Below are 19902 nucleotides of genomic sequence, written 5' to 3'. Positions count from 1 at the left end.
CATGGTTAGGGTTAGGGTGAGGGTGAGGCTTAGGGCAATAAATCAGCTTCAGCTGGTCAGGCTCCTGACAGGTTCAGACAGACTTCCCAGACTGGCTCTTTCAGGGTTCGCTAGCTTGGTGGAATCTGTTTCTTGGGTTTAGCGTTTGCAAATAGAAATGGCTTGAAGGCAGGATTGGAGGTCACCAGCTGGTCTTCAGTCCTCCAGAGGTGATGAGACAAAATTAAAATAGGGCATTTTAAATTGGGTAGAAAAACAAGGGAACAATAAATATCCAGCCATCCATCCATTCATCTATCTACATACACACACACATCAATAACTAGAATTACTATGCAAGTTGAACTTTTATTTAATCTGTGACACATGACAGCCATCTAAAACCATCCCAGCATGCAAAGGATAACTGACATGATGTGAAATTAAAAATAATAACACTGAAATCAAAGGCATTGCTCAAATCCAAGAGCAAGCACCATGTGCCAAATATTCTGTTACAGAAAAATCAGCAAAGTTAATCTGCAGCATGTGCAAGAATGAGATTAAATAAGAAATAATTTGCATGGTGTGATTCCGGGGCTTGGGGTACTGAATGTTCAGCAAACTATTAATCACACTGCTTATCTGAGGCAGCTTATTTGAAACACCCACGTGAAATGCCAGCACGTCTGCTGGAATTCCGAATTGAGTAAGACATACAAAATACATTTACAAATAAATGTGCAGGGAGATGGCAAAAAAAACAAACAAACCAACAAACAAAACAAAACAAAAAAACACATAAATCCATTGATCCTTTCAGCTCGTTATGGTCCAAGAGTGAAGGACTCGAGCACTGTGTGTTTATGGGCTGGTTCACACCCGGCTATGCACAGACTCTGCGGCTAGATGTCGGTATTTCCCAGTAAATAGTTTTGTTTTTCGAGCTCAGAGGCAGTGTTATGATACAGCTGCTGTGCACACCGATACAAAAAGAACAGTACAGTGGGGGTACAGTTTTGAAAAGTCATACAAACACCAACACTATGCATGATCTCCAATTCCAATTCAGCTACGTTTTTTTAAGTTATTTTTTTTTTTAAATTAAGTTCACAAACTATTACGTGCTATTCAAGAAATATTTAGAACCGATAAACGAGTCTCTCTCTGGCGGGCGCCTCGATCAGTTCCGCAGCTCAGCTGAGCGGAAGGTCCGTCCATTGGAAACTCCGGCTGCATTCTCGATGCACTGGGAATCTCGTTTGGACAGTAACGTTTTAAACATAGTTGTGCGTTTTCTTTCTTTCTTTTTTTTTTAAATATATAAAAAACGCGTATTATTGTTATTACATATATTAAAAGTGCGAATACATGATTAAGATATTAAGGCTAGTTTTAGCGGGTCTGTGTTTCTGTTGTTGCTTGCAGCACAGGAAGGAAGCGAGGGTGCAGACAGGTAGCCACGTATAGCAGCTGGCAGCGGCGGCTGATGGGTTTGTAGAAATGCATTTTTTTTTTTGTAATAATAAACAATACTTCAGTGAAAAACTCGTAAATCAGATTAGACGGGTATAGCCGGACGTAGCAGACAACTGATAAGATGTATGAATTTACTGTACCTTCTGTTCAGATATTATTGCTTCTAATTATATATTTCACATTTCAATTTAATATGGACATTTAAAATAACACACAATAAGGCACCCGTTTTGTATTTTACGTTGACCCGTGTCTAGTTAATAATATGACGTTGTGTGTAACTGTGTACGATTTGTTTATCTGTCGTCGTTACTGATTTGAACACACCATATGTATCTCTTTTTTAAGAAGACAAGCTAATATTGTTACCGCTGTTTGTTGTGTACAGTACCGCACGGTACTGGTTACGTTATTACTGGCTTCTCTTATATGTACTCTTGAAATGACGCGTTGCAAACAGTGTACGAGAGAGAGAGGGAGAGAGAGACATGGTCCAGTTGTATTTAAACATCCACCGATAATATTCTTTGCATGACGAGAGAAATCGGCGTGGCCTAAACATTGCACGCAATAGACAAGTGTAAGAAATTTAAAAGTTAAGGATGACAAAGAGGTTTGTTTACTTGATCCATCCTTGGTGGAAAGTGGGATTAAGTAAAGCTTTGTGGATCACTGCCAACTAACTTCACCCCTCTTCCTCTGATCTGGAGCACAGAGAGTATTGCCTGCCGTCAATTCAGTTGTAATAAGGACACGCGTGCCTGTGCCCAGAATGAAAGCTCGTACAGCCTTCGCAGTGGTAAAGGGGTCTTCTGTCATCAGTTGCATTATGAACGAATGTAATTCTGAAACATTACAGTGTCATTAGCATGCTATTTAATATATACTAATTATATAATAATTATGGTAACTATTTACGATGTTATACTTCTCAGCTGTTCATCGCGCTTCAAATCTGTCCACATTTTCTTGTTGAAATCATCTGTAGTGCCACAATCCAACTGGTTTTGTAGTTTATTCTGGGAAATGAAGCTTATGTAAAATGTGGTGTGTGCAGTACGGGAAAGCTCCCTGTCTCTTGTATGTGTAAAGTGTGGTGTGGAAGGGTTATGAATCTGATTAGCGGAGGGTGGAATGCTCAGTGATGTCCCAAGCAGTAACTACATTGTTTTGGAGATCAAAGGTTTCAGGCGTTGGTATTGGCAGCCAGTCCAGTTTACACAACCTAAAACAAACAGACACAACACAGTAGAAAGCAATGCAACCCTAACAGAGAGCTTCCTTTGGTTTTTTCCAGGGAGCAAAGGGTCCTGGTAATGGCTGGAATATCTGATGGTTAGTATCCTCTCCTCCAGGGGTTTTGTACTGCAAGTGAAAATCAACCAAGTTTAAAATGGTTTGAGGAATTGAATCTGTTGTTACACGCCCTCTGAAGCGACTGCATCCAGTGGACAACAGGACAATATCTTCACACTGAAATACAAATTCGGAGGGTTAAGCAAAGTGGCCGGTTTCATTGGTAGTCCTCGTCAAGATGGAAACTGTGTCAAATCAACACGACTCCGTGGGAAGTTGTGATGGGAACTCTGAATCTCTGCCGGAGTGCGGAATGAAGGAAGAGACACCCACTGTGGGGCATGGACTAAACGGTGAGTTCATCTTTCACAAGCACTTTTTTTTTCTCTCATTTGAGGTGGCGCTAGAAGTAAGTTTGAGTGTGCTTGCAGCTGGGCTGGGCAGTTTCATTTCTAATCATTTGTAGCCAGCTTCCTCTGGAAGGCTGATAATTACATTGTTGGACTCCGAGGGTGCACGTTGATGTGAGTAGAAGTGATAAGTGCCATCAACAATCACAATTAAACTAATCAGTAATGACTGGAAGGGCCTGTAATGGCAGACTCATTATAGAAAACATGTTGCGGTTTCTGTTCTGCATTAAGTTGTACAGCATGTGATCTTAGTGAGTTTTTGGAAGAGGCATGGAAAGACATGCCTGACTTTCCCTCACATGGCTGACTCTTGCTTTTCTTTTAATAATGGCATCCCTGCCTGCTGTTGCATGTGACCGTTCAAACAAAACCCTTCCACCAACACCCTTTGCATACTTTCTACCACATCACATTAGCATTGTCCTGTTGTGTCCATTGTCAACACAAATCCTAATCGCATTGTTTCTATTTTCTTTTGAGGTTAAAAACTTGGACAGTGCTCCCTGGTGAGAAATGGGATTATGGAGAAAAATAGGAGCTATGGGGAAGCAGTACAGGGCAACAAAGGGTAGCCTCATAACGATCCAGGCTGACAGCTGGGTTCATGTCTGTGTTCACATCTTAAACAGAAGATCTGTTGTGAGACAGATTTAATTACTGTTTTTCAAACAATGGACACCCTGTGATGCTTCGTCCTGCAGTTTAGCCAAGTACCAGTAATCAGTGTTTTCACTTTGCACCTCGCAACACGAGAGAGTGCAGTGATGGCAACACAGAAACCAGACTCCCTGGTGCGTGGCGTCGGAGCGCTGAATCGTCCACATGCATTCTTCAGCAGCAGCGCCCGCTCTGCCCAGTGCTGTTTCTGGACAGATGTTTGCAGGTGTGATTCTCTAAAAATAGTTGAGGCCCAGGGCTTTTCCTGCTGTAAGTTTGGAGTATAACAGCCCAACAGGTAGTTCAGCAAATCGCTGAAGAGACTGAGGGCTGTATTTCTTTTGTATTTATTGGCACTGAACCTGACTGTGGAAAGCATGACTGACTTCCTCAGTTGCTGGCTTTAGTTAGAGTTTAGAATCTCTCTCTCTCTGACTGTCTGACATGTGCTGATATTGACAGGCAGGTCCAGAGTGACTAGCGGAGCAAGGTGAGGGTTCCTGTCTCGTCTGCAGCTTGTTAGTGTGTTTTATGCATGTCATATTTGGCGGTGGATGGCCAGGCTTTCGTGACATGCACAAAGCTGCCAATGTCTCTTTCTTGCCAGTGTTTCACTTAGTCCTGACGTCATTCAGCTGGCGCTCAAATAGGTGTTGGATTTCACACAAGAGAACGTGCAAACAGGAAGGGAGTGGTCATTTACAGAAAAACAAGAATATGATGTGCACTGGCAGCTGCTAGTTTTACTTTTCTTTGAGCCTCTTCTTTCCTTTTGTTCGACTGCATCGTTTCTGACAGCATCCTCTACAGGCTATAAACAGCACTTTGAAGAATAGTAATGCACCCTTTCTTATGCCGTTCAGTGGGATAGTGCTGCATCTGAGATCAGACTCCATAAGGGTTGTAGTAAATAGTGAATCCCTGTTTTTCTACAATGATCAATTTCGCAGAGTGTTGCCCTAACGGTCTGCTGCCACCAGTCCTGTTATTTCTGTGTGCATATCTTTTGCTAAGGCTTTTTGTGGTGCTGTAGTACTGTGTATATCTGCTTCCTAAACTAAGAATACAGAATTGTCATGTTTTACAGGTGTTTTCACAGACCCTGGTTGGAGCTAACCTTGGAGATCCTTACCTGGGTAACATTCATTTAGTAGTCCAAGATTAGGGCTCAGGGTCCCTGAAAAGCAGCCAGTAATGTTGCTTCGCAAACATGGGTTAACCTGATTTGTGTTTTTTGTTTCAGGTTCTCCTTTTAACCCAAACAAGGTGCCAAATGGAGACAAAGCCCTGGCTGTCATGGGTACAGGCGGTGAAGGAGACGTCGCCCCGAACGGACCCCTGTCCCAGCTCCAGGAGAGCCCACAGAGCCAGGAGCCATCCTCAGGTGTGGCTGCTTTCCATCACAACCTAACGAAGCCTCAGGGAGATAATTCTGAGGGCACTGTTCATAACAGGGACGCTTTGCAGTCTCTCAAACTAAGTCTACCCATGCAAGAAACTGAATTGTGTAAGCATCTATGTAACCGACTGTCCCCTTATTGCTGAATCCCCCTCTTGCTTTAAAGTCTGATAGTGCCTTTTAATTAAATTGCTTGTGCTGACACACAGTAATAGAGCTGTGCTTTGCTCATGCATGACATTTTTCACTCTATGAATAGTGTAACTAACTCAGATTAATAAGGAGAATCTAAAATTGTGATCCGAGTTGTATGCAGTAAACAGCATCAGAATCATTCAAGTTTATAGTATTAAAGAAAAAGACATTTGCACAGACTTATTTCTGTCTCATCAGTAACCCCTTCTTGCCCTGCCAGTTCCCGATTGCATGGCAGCACTAATTCTCTTATAGTTCCAAGGCTGGTGCCCCCGTGTGTGTTTAAGTGTTTGCTTTGCCTTTAGGTTCGACAGAGCCTTCCTTGGAGCTGGAGAACGAGGAGCAGATCCGACTGCAGGCACGGAGACGCCTGGAGGAGCAGCTGAAACAGTACAGGGTCCAAAAGCACCAGCACAGGGTAGCTATCTCAGTGCTGCCTGCAGGGTTCATGTTTAACATGGCCGCTACATGAACACATTGTAGCATTTCAGAAATTCATCCACTCAAAGACTGCAGTAGGTTTGCTAATTAAGAGCTGTCAGCGTCTTATTCTTTGACAGCCATACTAAGCCAAACAAATAAGTCTTGAGTAGAGAAAACTGGCACAGTCTCAGAATCCCTGATCAACTGTAGCAGTCGAAAGCCTTTTCACACTGCCGAGACCTGTAGGGTATAAATAATTCATAATGACCTTGTAGGTTAAAAGCAGGATCTCGGAATCCATTATGGGCTTGCATACCTGTATTGTCCTGCCTCCAAGAGTGGGTTGGGAAATAGAAAAATATTTGATGAGAGATGGAGGAGATATCTTAGTATACAGATCCCTTATCTCATTCTTGGTTGCTAATGCACCGCACATACAAGATCAATGCATCCTGAATGTGCTTTGAAAAAATGATACTGTACCACCAGTACTGTTACTTAAAGCAAGAACTTGACATTTGCATGGCAGGTTATTTTAGTGGAATTTTTCAGCATTGCATTTGTGCAAAGATAGTTTTTCTGTAACACATTTGGCTTTAAAGATAAATCTGTGTTATATGTGGTATCTGAGACTTTCTCTAAAACATGATTGTACATTTTATAGTCTTACCTTCCCAAATGTGCATCGTCTTTCAGTCGCACCATTCAACCCCGAAAAACCGTCTGTCGAGTACGCTGGACCCAGAGCTGATGCTGCACCCCGATGCTCTCCCCCGAGCAAGCACAACCTCCATGACCACGGAGTACTCCTTCATGCGGACCAGTGTCCCCCGGGGACCCAAACTAGGGAGCCTGGGGATCCCTCCGCCCGCTAAGGAGAAGAAGAAATCTTCAAAATCCTCCGGTAGAATTCGCTCCCTGGCAGACTACAAGGAGCCAGATGCTGGGAACAGCAGCAGCAGCGCGAGGTCACAGGCAGCAGTGGACAGCACCCAGGGATCCGTGCATTCAAGCAGGAGCTCCACGTCAGTCGTGTCGGAGATGAGCCTGGCCTCGGAGACGGAGGAGCGGCTGGAGACCTCCTTGCAGATGAGGAACAGCATTTCGGAGCTCGACGGCAGTGAATCAGGGGTCCGGCAGGACGGCAATGAGAGTGACAGCTCCTCCTACAGCAGTGCCTCTGTGGCCGGGGGCGGCTTCAGCATGCTGTCGTCGGGGTGGAGCGGGCAGAGGGATTGGGGAGAGATCGCCCCGGAGGCTGTGGGGCAGTACCCCTCTCTGCAGGAGGTCCTGCAGGCTGCCACGGATGAACTGCACCTGCTGGCTCAGGAACAAGAGATGAACGGAGTGCGGAGCCGCAGGGACAGTATTTCTAGCAGGTAATAATAATAGTTTAGTAAAGGCTTGGATTATTTATAACAAGATCTGTGTGTGCGTGTGGGTTGAAGTTAAAAGTTCTCTCTTTTTTTCCCTCTCTGGATTTGAAGCGTATCCTTAGGGAGCTCTGTAATAGGAAGCCATGATGAAATGCTGCAGGTCCTGAAGGAGAAGATGAGGCTGGAGGGGCAGCTGGAGTCTCTGTCAGCAGAAGCCAGTCAGGTTAGTGCCTGTCTTTACAGAAACGCTCTTCGTTGCAAAGGCTTCAGTGTTTTTTGTCTCACAGGCTTGTGTTTGAGTCCAAACCCCCTGATTATCCCAGCGATGCTGACGCTGCTGCTCTCCCTACAGGCTCTGAAGGAGAAGACGGAGCTGCAGGCGCAGCTGGCCTCAGTGAACGCTCAGCTCCAGGCCCAGCTGGATCAGAACCAGGCCAGCCAGCAGACCCAGAGCAACCTCACCTTGGAGGTGGGGAACCTGCGACAGAACTGCTCCGAGCTGGAGAAAGCCATGAGCGAGCTGCAGGGCAGCCTGGAGGCCAAGAACGGCAGCCTGGCCTCCCTGAGCAACGACCTGCAGGTGGCGGAGGAGCAGTACCAGAGGCTCCTGGGCAAGGTGGAGGAAATGCAGCAGAGCGTCTCCTCCAGGGACAACACTGGTGAGGATCTGAGCAGAACCGCTCTTACGGAACACACCCCTCCTCCGGATACTTAATCTAGTGAAATCAGACATGTCCCCCGATACACCCCACTCCCAGATATGTGTCGTGATTGCAAAACTATATTTAATCAGGAAACAAAGCCCATGCAGACAGATGACGCAGCAGTGTGTAACACTGTCTGGAAAATATGGGATTGGTTTCTTTGGTGATTGGGGAAGAACTACTATTTATTTATTTAACCAGATTTACTTATTGAGACTGGGGCCTTGGGGTCCAGGAAAACAATAGAAAAAGGCCATTGCATTGTATAAAAAACAATTACAGTGCACAAACTACACAATAAAAAGCGTGTGGTTCAAACTTAATCAGCAGCATAGCTCTAAGAATACTATAAATAAGACAATGATTGCTTATTTAAAGCATGTAGGTGCTAAAACAACATGCATTTGTTTGCCAGCACCTGTGCGTTTGTTTATCTGTATTTCTGTGGTTTATTCCAATCTCCTGCTGGACAGGAGTTTCAGTCTCAACCCTTTTACTTGTGCAGTTCAGCAGCTCCGGCAGCAGATGGGTGCCCTGCAAGCCCAGCTCCTGCAGGTGCAGTCTGAGCGCAGCACGCTGGTGAGCAGGCTGAAGACCTTGCAGTCAGAGGTCAGCTCCCTGCAGAACGCGCGCCAGTGGTACCAGCAGCAGCTCACCCTGGCCCAGGAGGCCCGGGTCCGACTGCAGAGCGAAATGGCCAACATGCAGGTAAGCACTAGGGTTTGCAAGATTTAAATCCTGCTGTTGTGTTTTTTTTTTTAATTAGTGGTGAGTTTAATAAAATACATGCAGTACAGTTTCTGATAATTATTACTATTGCTAACTGGATTACACAGAGACCTAGTTTATGTATAGTGTAAGGGTAGACTGCTTAAATGCTAACAGCTTCAAAAATGCTATTTAACATTACAATTTGGATTGACATTGCTCAGAACATTAGTAAGAAACTGAATCCACAAGAAACATAATTTTTGATAAAGCAGTAAACTTCAAACCAGTCTTGTAAAAATGTGTGATGATGTTCATTGGATTCATGCTTGTTTTTGTTTTATTCTTCGTATCAAACTTGTAAAAGGTCAGTGGAACCCTCACAGACGACTCAGTTCTGCACACGTGTTCAATGGTAATGCAAACCCGCAGGAGCCTTTGGTATTCCATTCTGACCCTTGTTTTGTGTTGCCCCAGGCTGGCCAAATGACCCAGACAGGGGTGCTGGAACACCTTAAACTGGAGAATGTGACGTTATCCCATGAGCTGACAGAGACCCAGCAACGATCCATCAAGGAGAAAGAGCGAATCGCTGTGCAACTCCAGAACATCGAGGTGAAACATCTACTGGTGTTTTCAGAGATTGCAATCAGTGTAACATATAGGCTACAGCATTCAGAAAATATGCAATACGAACAAGTAGGAAATAATAATAATAATAGTAGTGAGCAATTCCGAGGTGCAACAATATATTCAGATACAGTCGTATGCTAATAAAATGCACAAACCAACCCAGATATTTTAAATGTGCCTCTGTGTAAAATGTCCCATGGTTGTGTAGCGACATGTATAAATGATATGGTGCTGGTTGGTAATGAGAGAGTTTCACTGGGTCTCCCAGGCTGACATGCTGGACCAAGACGCTGCGTACCGGCAGATCCAGGAGGCCAAGTCCATGGTGGAGGAGGACCTGCACCACAAACTGGAAGAGTTAGAAGAGGAGAGGGATGTCCTGCAGAGGCTGGCCAGCTCTGCCAGCACAGTGGAGAGGGAGCTGGAGCAGGTACGTGGCACAGTGGAGAGGGAGCTGGAGCAGGTACGTGGCGCAGTGGAGAGGGAGCTGGAGCAGGTACGTGGCGCAGTGGAGAGGGAGCTGGAGCAGGTACGTGGCGCAGTGGAGAGGGAGCTGGAGCAGGTACGTGGCGCAGTGGAGAGGGAGCTGGAGCAGGTACGTGGCGCAGTGGAGAGGGAGCTGGGTGACCAGTATCTTGGAGTCTATTCCTTAATTCCTCCAGAAATAATATTTACGACAAAGAAACCCGTGTTCTAGGATTGTGCATGCTGTCACTAATGGGGTTGTTTTAGAATATGCCGCAGCTATAAAAACTATGCCCACTCAGACACACACATGCCTTTGAAGCAAAAGTCATGCCCATGTGTACATCATCCCAGAAATCAAGTCTGATGCTTTCTTACTTTTTTGTGACTTGCTGTATATTCTGTTTTGTTCCATAACACATTTACCAGAATATCTACCCAGATATATTTTAATGTTAATTTTGGTACATAGGGTCAGTGATTTTGAAGTGTGTGTGTATGTATGTATGTATGTATGTGTATATATATATATATATATATATATATATATATATATATATATATATATATATATATATATATATATATATATATATAATATCATTCTGTGCCTGTTCAGGTGAAGCTGGCTCTCACTCAGAAGGACCTGCAGCTGGAGGCTGTGCAGCAGGAGCACTTGGATCTGATGAAGAAGCTCACCCTAGCCCAGGAGGCTCTACACACCAAGGAGCAGTCTCTGAGCGGGCTGCAGGCACGCTACGAGGAGCTGGAAGCACATCTCTCCGAGCTGCAGGGCGAAGCCGACGCCCAGGACCAAACCATCCAGTCCCTGCAGAACGAAAAGATCATCCTGGAGGTGGCACTGCAGGCGGCGCGGGCTGAGCAGGAGGGGCTGGACGAGGGGGCCCGGCGGATCGGGGAGGGGGCCGAGGCGGCTTTGGAAATCCTGGAGCAGCTCAGACAGGAGGTCAAAGTCAAGGCCACTCAGGTACGCAGACCCTCTCTCAGGTACGCAGACCCTCTCTCAGGTACGCAGACCCTCTCTCAGGTACGCAGACACTTTCACACACACACAGTATCGGTGGCTCAACAGGTTGCCAACAACAGCTGGAAAGATAGTGTGCAGTAAAGAGTTTCCTTCACTGGGCACATTGTATCTCCTTGTACCTGCCGTTATTTTAATGTAGAACATGAATGAAACTTAAAACTAGTTATAATAACTAGTAACAGGACGGTACATTGTCCTGAATTCGAATGCTGTCAAGTAATACACCTACTATGATTTACTGTGTGGATCGTATTTTGCGTGAGTTGCTCTACTTGTGGAGTCTGGACCAGTTTTTCTTCTTTTGAATCTTAAAACGAGAATGTTTTCATATTTTCTTAAAGATTGAAGGTATGCAGCAGGAGAACAGCAGCCTGAAGAAGCAAACTCAGAAGCTAAAGGAGCAATACCTCCAGCAGAAAGTAAGTGATCAAAGTACACCCACAAAGAATAGGAAGGGAAGCTTTCACTGTTGACTGCGCAGTGTAGCTGCAATGGTCAACTATGAGGACGGTTTCATTAATTGTCCATTTTACTGGCTGTAAATGATCACAGGCTGAAGGGCAGAAACTTGTTTACAATCACTATGAGGAAAGGTTCCTCAGTGGCTCCCCTAGTTGGAGCACTAAAGCTAAAACAGAATCTCAGCATGCTTGTTAGCCTGGGGGGCCAATGCAACACAAAGGAACCAGTCCAGCGCCCGGGTTAACAAAGGAACCAGTCCATCGCCATGGTTCACAAAGGCTTTGTCCTGCAGATCATGGTGGAAGCCTATCGGCGTGATGCGAGCTCTAAGGATCAGCTGATCAGCGAGTTGAAAGCCACGAAGAAGAGGCTAAACTCAGAGGTGAAAGGGTTAAAGCAGGAGCTGCTGAACACACAAGGGGAGAGGAAGTGTGCGGAGCTGGAGCAGTCCCGGCTGGGCAAGGAGGTGGCTCGGGTCCAGCAGCAGATCACCAGTCTGCAAACACACCTGGAGAGCGCGCAGAGAGAGAGAGACCAGCTAGAGCTTCAGCTTCAGGTACAGCATCTAGAGAGGGTTCAACACTGAGCCTGTAGATGAGGTGCGGGGATAAAACAAAAAGAAAGAATAAAGGGAGACAGTAAAACTGCCGAACCACAAGTATACAGGGCACAGACGGGGTTGTGGGGCTTGGGAGTGTGAACCTTTGTATGGGCTTCAGAGTTGGAAGCAGTATTTATTTTTCCTTATGAGTGAAAATGATCTGTTTGCCGTTCTGTAACTTTGGAATGCCAGTTTTCATTATAACAGCTCACACATTTAAATAACAGTAATAATAATCTTACGTGTGCTTTCTCTGGCACACTGACCTCTGTTTTTACCCAGATATTGCTGAAAGCTACCGAGAATTAATTCTCTTATATTTGCAGTCAGTCCAGTTCGACCAAGGTCAGCTCGCATCCGTGACAGAGGAGAACGCAGAGCTGAGGAAACAGGTGGAGCAAATGCAACAAGAAGCCAAAAAGTTAGTATTTGCAACACTAGCTGGTTCCTTGTGTACTCGGCAAGTGTATAATATCTGTATACTTTACAATTCACATAGTTATGTAACTGGTGCTGCCTGCTGTTGATTAAAACATTACAACATGTTTTCGACAGGGCTATCTCAGAGCAGAAGGTGAGAATGAAGAGGCTGGGGACAGACCTGACGAGTGCTCAGAAAGACATGAAGGTGAAGCACAAGGCTTACGAGAACGCAGTGGGGATCCTGAGCCGGAGACTGCAGGAAGCCTTGACAGCCAAGGAGACGGCAGAGGCTGAGCTGAGCAAAGTGAAAGCACAGGTCACAGATGGGGGGAGCAGCCAGGCTCTGCAGGTAAACCACTGAACCTCTCTGTTTCAGTAGATTTATATCACACTTTCATAGTTACGTGTATCTAAATGTTCAGCTGCACAATCTACAACAGAGACGAGAAGTGCACTAAATCAAAGAACTACTAAAGGCTGGTTCGTGCTTCAGTCTTGCGACCGTCGCTGAGGGTCGATTTCTAGTGTTGAGTCGTGCGAGTGCCTGGCGAACCAAAGGGGACTGGTCTCCAGAGCATCGCACAAAACATCTCTTGGTGGTTCCGAGAATGAACCAGCCTGTAGGCAGTAACGCTAAGCAACTGATGCTGTATTTGGAGTTATCTTTTCTATATATAAACTTCAGTTTCTTGGAGTCGTTTTGAAACGTCGGAGAAGCTCTTTTAGTAGGTGTGTGCGTTTGTAAGGTTGTGCTCCTCGATTGCAGGACAGGATCGAAGCTCTACAGACAGAGCTGCAGACAGTCACCCACAGCAAGGCCATGCTGGAGAAAGAGCTGCAGGAAGTGATCTCACTCACTAGCCAGGAGCTGGAGGAGTACCAGGAAAAGGTCCTCGAGTTAGAGGACGAGGTAGGACTGGTTCCTACTGTTGGGGAGTGAGACTTGAACTCCAAACTGTAAGCAAGTTCTGTATTAACCCATTTCTGATTTCTTTTAAACTTGAAGAAATACAAAGCAAACTAGATCTTACAGCAGAATAACCAACAGAGATGTTTGTTGTAAAATATGTACTACAACGATATCTGAGATATATGTAGTGCATGTTTTAATTTATGTGTTTAAAGCTCCAGGAATCCCGAGGGTTCAAGAAAAGGATTCGGCGTCTGGAAGAGCACAATAAGAAGCTGGCATTGGAGCTGGAACACGAGCGAGGGAAGCTGGCTGGACTGGGACAGTCCCACACTGCACTGCGGGAGCATGCTAACATCCTGGAGACTGCCCTGGCCAGGAGGGAGGCAGACCTGATGCAGCTCAATCTGCAGGTGTGTTCTCTGTGAGGAATATAGACAGAGACCTGCACACCTGAGCTGGGATCTGGAAGTTTGTTTAAAGTTTTGTTTTACTTCATGACTCAGTTAGACTTCATTAGGTCTCTCTCTCTCTCTCTCTTTGCAGGTTCAAGCAGTTTTGAAACGGAAAGAGCAGGAAGACCAGCAGATGAAAGAACTCGTTCAGAGGTTACAGGCAGCCTTAGAGAAAGAAAAAGCCAGTGTGGGCGACCTCAAGCAGCAGGTAAGGAGGTGGGAACTGGGATGTGAGCAGTGTTGGGTCCAGGGCAAGCTTATTCACTGGACATCCCATCCATGGAGCGAATGGCTACCTGCTGTAATCTGGGTGGACATGACAATACAATACAATGTAATAGAGATGTATGGTCCAGGATGCATTAGCATTTTGATGAAATACCGGCAGTCCTTGTAGTTTCATACACTGTTGTTTCTGTTTTTAATATAACTGAAACTCAAACTAAATGCAGTGACCCTGCTTCTGATAGACAGGCCAATGGCTCCTAAGGCTTTACCTTGTGGAGCTTGTATGGCAGAATGAAGACAGCCACCAGCCCAGCATGAGTACTCCTCCTTGGCTGGGTAGAGCACGCAGGGGCTCACGGGTCTCTGGGTTTCACAGGTCGCAGCTGCGAAAGCCGAATCAGCGCACAACCGGCGGCACTACAGAGCGGCGGCACTGGAGCTCAGCGAGGTCAAGAAGGAACTGCAAGCCAAAGAGCAGCTTTTCAAAGTGCTGCAAATCGAAGCAGACAAACTGCAGTGAGTCTTCTCTTTGCATCTGCACATCAGCACGGTAGCTGCAGGGTTCCCAATTGGTGTTTTTATTCTCATTGTTTTATTTTGCATGAATCCTTTGTCGTTCTTTGGGTACAGTAACATATTTTGACCAAACAAATCATGCATTGCAATCCTAAAAGTAAAATACTAAAAGGGATTTTGGCAGTCACAGTTTTGCATTTAATTCTGTAACTATTTAATTAATCACAAATTCATACTGATTGTTGTTGCACTTATGCACAGTGTTGGGGGCCATTTAGCAAGTGTTAGAGTGTTCTCTCAACTCACATGATGTTTCAAGCTGGCATGGTGATTCGGTACAAATCGTAGTTTAGATTGAATGTAACTGCAGCTTCCTAAACCCTCGGTGTTCTCCCTTGTTCCCAGGGCACAGGACGAGAGGCATTCCCAGGAGGTGTCTCAGTTCCAGCAGGAGCTGGAGGAGGCAAACTCCCAGTTACAGCTCCTACAGAAACAGCTGGAGGAGCAGCAAAGCAAGCAGCCTGTCACAAACCAGGAGGTGCGGACCGGACCGGAACCCCCCCCCAGGGCTTTCTCAGACTGCTGCTGTTTATTTTTCCATTAGTCGGGATTTGAGAACTTGTCTGACCTGGGCTGTTTTTCTGATAGGTGGAAGACTTGAAGTGGGAGGTGGAGCAGAAGGAGCGTGAGATTGAGGCTCAGAAGCAGCAGCTGGAAATGACAGAGCAGCGAAGCCACAAGGAACTGGAGGGCTTCCAGGCGAGTCTGCAGGTAGGGGGAGCAGCTTTACCCCATGGCTTAGCTTTGGAATCCCTGCTGACGTCAATGCAACGCAATAGAAACGCCCGAAACACTGTTTTGTTTCAGGGCATCAAGGCAGAGCTGGAGGATGTGCAGGAGGAGCTGACGGGTACCAGGAAAGACAAGTTCATGCTTCAGGCTAAAGTGGTGGAGCTCAGAAACAGCATGAAGACTCTACTGCAGCAGAACCAGCAGCTGAAACTGGAACTGAAGCAGAGCAGGAACAGAAAGGTGAGCAGTCCTCCATGCACACTCCCAGACAGGCCATGGACTTTATTAAAACACTGACAGTCCTCCGTGCACACTCCCAGACAGGCCAGTGCAGTCCTCTGTGCACACTCCCAGACAGGCCAGTGCACTTTATTCAAAACGCTGGAGCAATATTGGAAGATAAATAAAACCTTTCCACAATTGCAACTTTTTTACATAAAAATTCAAATTCACATTTGATCTGCGTGCTTATGGCATTTAATATACCTTCCCCCTCTCGTTAGCGGATGGAGCTGAAGGGCGATACAAACATGTCCAATCCAGTCACACCAGTGAAGATTCCAGACTGTCCGGTCCCAGCATCTCTGCTGGAGGAGCTCCTGAAACCCCCCACCTCCGTGAGCAAGGAGCCTCTCAGCAACCTGCACCACTGCCTCAGACAGCTCAAGTAGGATATATTTACTATTGCAGCAGCTTCAGCATGTTTCAGTTTAGGGAATCAAGGACAGCTAAAATAACACTTTGTAAAGGTGTGTGTTGAACTCTATAGTTAACAACACTAAAGCAATTTTATAATACAGTTTGAGTTTCAAACCAACGAGGTAAAGCTTCAGTATGTCTAGGTTCAGAAGTCGTAATCTGAGTTGTTTTTAATTGCAATTATTTTGCCTCTTTTGGCTGGTTTCACACACCCTGATTAGCACTAATCTTGGACTACCTTACCTGAATTAACATTGGGTAGTTCATGATTAGTTCTAGTCAAAGTGTGTAAAACCAGCAGTTTATGTATATAAAGATTCCCACTATCCCAGACTGTTTGATTTCCCCTTGTTTTGACTCCACAAGGCAGGAGATGGACAGCCTGCAGAAGCAGATGGAGGAGCACACGGTAACCGTGCACGAGTCCATAACGTCCTGGACTAACATGGAAGGACACCTCATGGGACTGCCTGCTGCCAGCAGCTTGGCAGCTAGAGATGAGCGGAGCGAGAGCGTGGAGCTGAACCACAGCGGCAGTGCCAGCGAGGCAGCACAGCAGTCCTAACACACAGGGCTGCAGAGTGGACATGGTTTACTTCTCTCTCTGTTTCGTTTGGGTTTTCTTTAAACTTGCTAATTTATTAATTGTTTCAAATACTGCTGAATGTTTTATTATTGTTATTATTTCTAAGAAATCTTTTGTTCATGACTACAACCCCCCCCCCCCCTTTTTTTTTTTTTTTTTTTGGTAATTTTTTGTAAAAGTTTAAGCTTATGCACAGGGCTTGGGTTGGCTGAGTCTAGATTTAGTAACAGTGGAAATGTATTGGTGCACAAGCAGATTCTCTCCCATGCTTATCCGTGCTGTTTGTCCTGTGTACTGTAACCCTAGCATGCAGAGGGAACACTTTCCAGTCATTCAGTGCAGTTAATTTGTGTGAAATATAGTATTGTCTTAATGCAAAGCCCAGTAGCCTGGTGTCAGCCTAGTGCTGACTAACTCAGTCATCTGGTTTGTAAAACTGATCTCCTCTAAGAGCAGATTTACAAAAGGGTAAAACTTTGAATTGTGTGTATTTCTCAATTTGTTTTAATCACTGAGGTGACGTTCAGCACAATACTTTAATCTGTATTTCTTTTACCAAAACTATTGAGAGCTGTTACCAAACTGACTTCTACCACATGAAGTCATGCGTATCTACTACTGCTTTCAGTATGTGTATGTGAGGCTCTCTGCAAACGGCTGAGGGGATACAAGCTCCAAAATGACACTGTTTGTGGGGAAAATATTGTTTATGTATAAATCTGCATCTCTACTTGCACAAAAAAAAAGATTAAGTAATTTATGTTGGGAAGAAGTAGTGTAGCCTTTAGTCTTGGGTACCTTATTTAAAATGGTTACAATTGCAATGTAGTTTATTTTGTATCCCAGGCCAGTTTCAGGTCATGCTTTGAGCTCCTCTGATTGGTTACGTGTTCTGTATCTGTAATAATAGTCTGTCTATGCTTTATGTAAAAAGAAAGCAAAGCCAATTGTGTAAGAAAAAAAAAAGTTGCTTCTACAAATGAAAGGTACTCTTTAATTTATTACATTTAAATGTTATGTTTATTTTGTTTTATAGTTTTATTTTTTTTTAATTCAGATATATATAACAAATAGATAATCTATCCAGACTTGTTCACTCATAGGCGGTCATTTCACTGTTTTATACAGAGTCGCCCATTTGTGAAGGAGTCTGGTCTGGTGTGGGGTGAGCTTCAAAAAGAAGTCTGATTGGTATATATTCTGCTGTGTTGGAGCATTGTCCTGTCCTTGATATTATACAGTAGCTAGCATAGTCTCAGCTGAACTATTTCAATATGATAAAGACTATGTGCTTTACTTGGGAGTGTTGAAACGAGATATGTGTATCCTATGTGCACATTTACTTCAATGCTGAGATACTCTGTGGTCATCAGGAACACTAGCATGACAAGCAGCAAATGCATTGAGAGGGTAAGGGAAATAAAAGAAGAGAAATCTCTTCTGTGGCACATGTTGCCACAGGGGGGCGCCACCAACACATTAGTTGTGGTGAATGCATTTGCTTCTCTGCCATGCCTAGGTTGCTTCCTGCATTTAAGAAGCATGTATTCCCTTCCAGGCTTGCTTTCACAAACAGCCTTTGACGTGCCGCGATCCACTGTCATCCTGCTCTGTATGTAACATACGCTGAAATTGTCAAATGATCGATCTGCCTTGCTGGAATACTTTATACTGTAGAATCAATCCCTAACCCCAGTTGTGATCTCTGCTCTTTCTTCCCAGCTCTTTCATGTGTGCTTCCCTTGAGGTGTATGTTTGTGGGCTCAGAAAGTGGGCAGTTCTACCCCTGTATCTAATTCAGAGCATATCTAATATACGGTTCTTTCATTTTCCACAATGAAACTTCTTCCCAAGCTGGTGCAGGTTCCATTGAATTGTAATGTCCAAGATAAGTATACTGTGTTTGAGAATACACTTCAGGAGCTGTGTGCACTTTCTGGGTGTACTGATAATGAAGAGAGCATTGTTACAGTCATTTAAACAGGGTTTTTTTTAATGTAAGCTGTTAAAGGAGACAATACTGAAATGAAGGTGTTTGTGTATTTTTGTTTTAGATTGCATAACTCAATGGATTGCAACAAAAAAAAAAGTGGAAAATGTAACCTCTTTAAAAACCATTTACTGACCTGTTTAAAAAAAAAAAAAATGATTGAGTACTGTTCTGAAAAGGGAAAGCTACAGTGGCTTACCAAAGACATGGAAGAAAAATTATAATGTTTTGTTGAGATGCTAAGATAATAAATCTTGCTGTTTTTTTTTTTTCTCTCCATGTCCTCAGTGAGCCACAGTACAATACTAAGGGCTTGTTACAGGCATCCAGTGATCGTTTTAAAAAGAAACTTGATTCATAAAATTCGACCATCATGTAGAGTCTGCTGAAAGCAGTGGACGTTATCCTCTAATATTATAATCAAGTTTCTTTTTTTTTTGGTGCCACCGAGTATTTTAAAGTTATCAATGAATGGCTGTAGACGTTTTTGCATGTCTTCTAAGCTTAAGATTCAAGCGTGCTGCTAGATTCCTTTTCCTCCCTAGCCTGGCGCAGGGCAAAGCGTAATCATTGCCTTCCTTCTGCTAAGTACTTGAACTCGTTGACTCTGCTCCATTCCTTAAAGAGGATGCAAGAGACCAAAAATACAAATGTCCCATGTATGACTTTATGATAAAGATTTGACTGCCTTCTAGGAGGGGTTTGTTGAGATTTCAGTAGGATGCTGCGTACTGAATGCCTGTACAGTAACCCTGCTGTGTGTCTCTGTTGTGGTATGGGGGTGTAGTGTACATAGTTCTTAAGAATACTAATTCTGTAATCCAAGTTTGATTTAAACTGCATAAATCTTCCCTGACACAGAGAAAGATACCATGTACAGTTAAAAAAAAAAAAAAAAAAAAAAAAAAAAAGGTTCAATGCATGTTAATAAAACTGAAGACGAATTCCTCAAGCTTTGTGCAATAAACTATTTTTCGGTAATAGTTTTTAATGTTTTATTATTGATATTTCAAAACTGACTAAGTTGTATTGGGACTGTCTTGTTCCTGGATAACATTTGAAATCCACTTTTTATGGGAAAACATTTAAACTGGGGGTATGATAAGCTCATGCAAAATAACCCGCTACACCTTTCAAGGGTTGAATCGGAATTCCAATCTCAAGTCGTTATAAGAGTACAAATAACTCTTCAGATCGCATTTCATTCCAATCCGGAAAATTCATTTTAATTATTTACATCAGTTACATAGATCCTAGTACCTCAAACTCCATTACAGCTAACGAATTACTGGAGCATGTGTCTGCTTGATGAAGACAAGGTCAGGATTCACTCAACCTAATAACAAAGACCATTTGTCATCCCACTTTGACTTGCAGAATTTATTTTTATTTGTATTTATATATTATTATTGTACTTGTTAAGAAAGCAGCCCAACAGCCAGCGGCACCCTGTTAAATACAGTAA

At 44.2% G+C, this 19902-nt stretch overlaps 1 protein-coding gene across 3 annotated transcripts; it reads left to right on the top strand.

Moving 5' to 3' along the window:
* Positions 1 to 1279: 1279 nt before the first annotated feature.
* On the top strand, positions 1280 to 19416 carry LOC121297622 (golgin subfamily A member 3-like). Of its 3 annotated transcripts, none has more exons than XM_041224072.1 (24): positions 1280 to 1472; positions 2756 to 3107; positions 5068 to 5331; positions 5724 to 5836; positions 6538 to 7220; positions 7329 to 7440; positions 7570 to 7876; positions 8427 to 8629; positions 9107 to 9244; positions 9531 to 9692; positions 10347 to 10715; positions 11117 to 11194; positions 11530 to 11793; positions 12165 to 12259; positions 12394 to 12610; positions 13028 to 13171; positions 13387 to 13584; positions 13718 to 13834; positions 14231 to 14370; positions 14776 to 14908; positions 15019 to 15141; positions 15238 to 15402; positions 15666 to 15829; positions 16228 to 19416. In XM_041224072.1, the coding sequence occupies exons 2-24, from the start codon at positions 2993 to 2995 to the stop codon at positions 16424 to 16426; spliced, it is 4503 nt and encodes a 1500-aa protein (XP_041080006.1). In that variant the 5' UTR covers positions 1280 to 1472; positions 2756 to 2992; the 3' UTR covers positions 16427 to 19416. The 3 variants fall into 3 exon arrangements, with proteins under 3 accessions (XP_041080006.1, XP_041080007.1, XP_041080008.1); XM_041224073.1 differs by having other exon boundaries at positions 1280 to 1581; XM_041224074.1 differs by having other exon boundaries at positions 1281 to 1472; positions 5068 to 5208.
* Positions 19417 to 19902: the final 486 nt, after the last annotated feature.

This window comes from Polyodon spathula, chromosome 22, assembly GCF_017654505.1.
Source record: "Polyodon spathula isolate WHYD16114869_AA chromosome 22, ASM1765450v1, whole genome shotgun sequence".
Taxonomy (NCBI): domain Eukaryota; kingdom Metazoa; phylum Chordata; class Actinopteri; order Acipenseriformes; family Polyodontidae; genus Polyodon; species Polyodon spathula.
The sequence above is the reverse complement of the archived record's forward strand: the minus strand, read 5'-3'. Positions and strand labels throughout refer to the sequence as shown.

What these genes read in the sequence shown, in the direction of transcription:
- LOC121297622 (XM_041224072.1), top strand. Translation starts at nt 2,993, where the DNA reads ATGGAAACTGTGTCAAATCAACACGACTCCGTGGGAAGTTGTGATGGG. An exon ending in CTCCTCCAGGGACAACACTG is followed by an intron (nt 7,877 to 8,426) that starts GTGAGGATCTGA and finishes TTACTTGTGCAG; the next exon opens with TTCAGCAGCTCCGGCAGCAG. An exon ending in TGCAACTCCAGAACATCGAG is followed by an intron (nt 9,245 to 9,530) that starts GTGAAACATCTA and finishes TGGGTCTCCCAG; the next exon opens with GCTGACATGCTGGACCAAGA.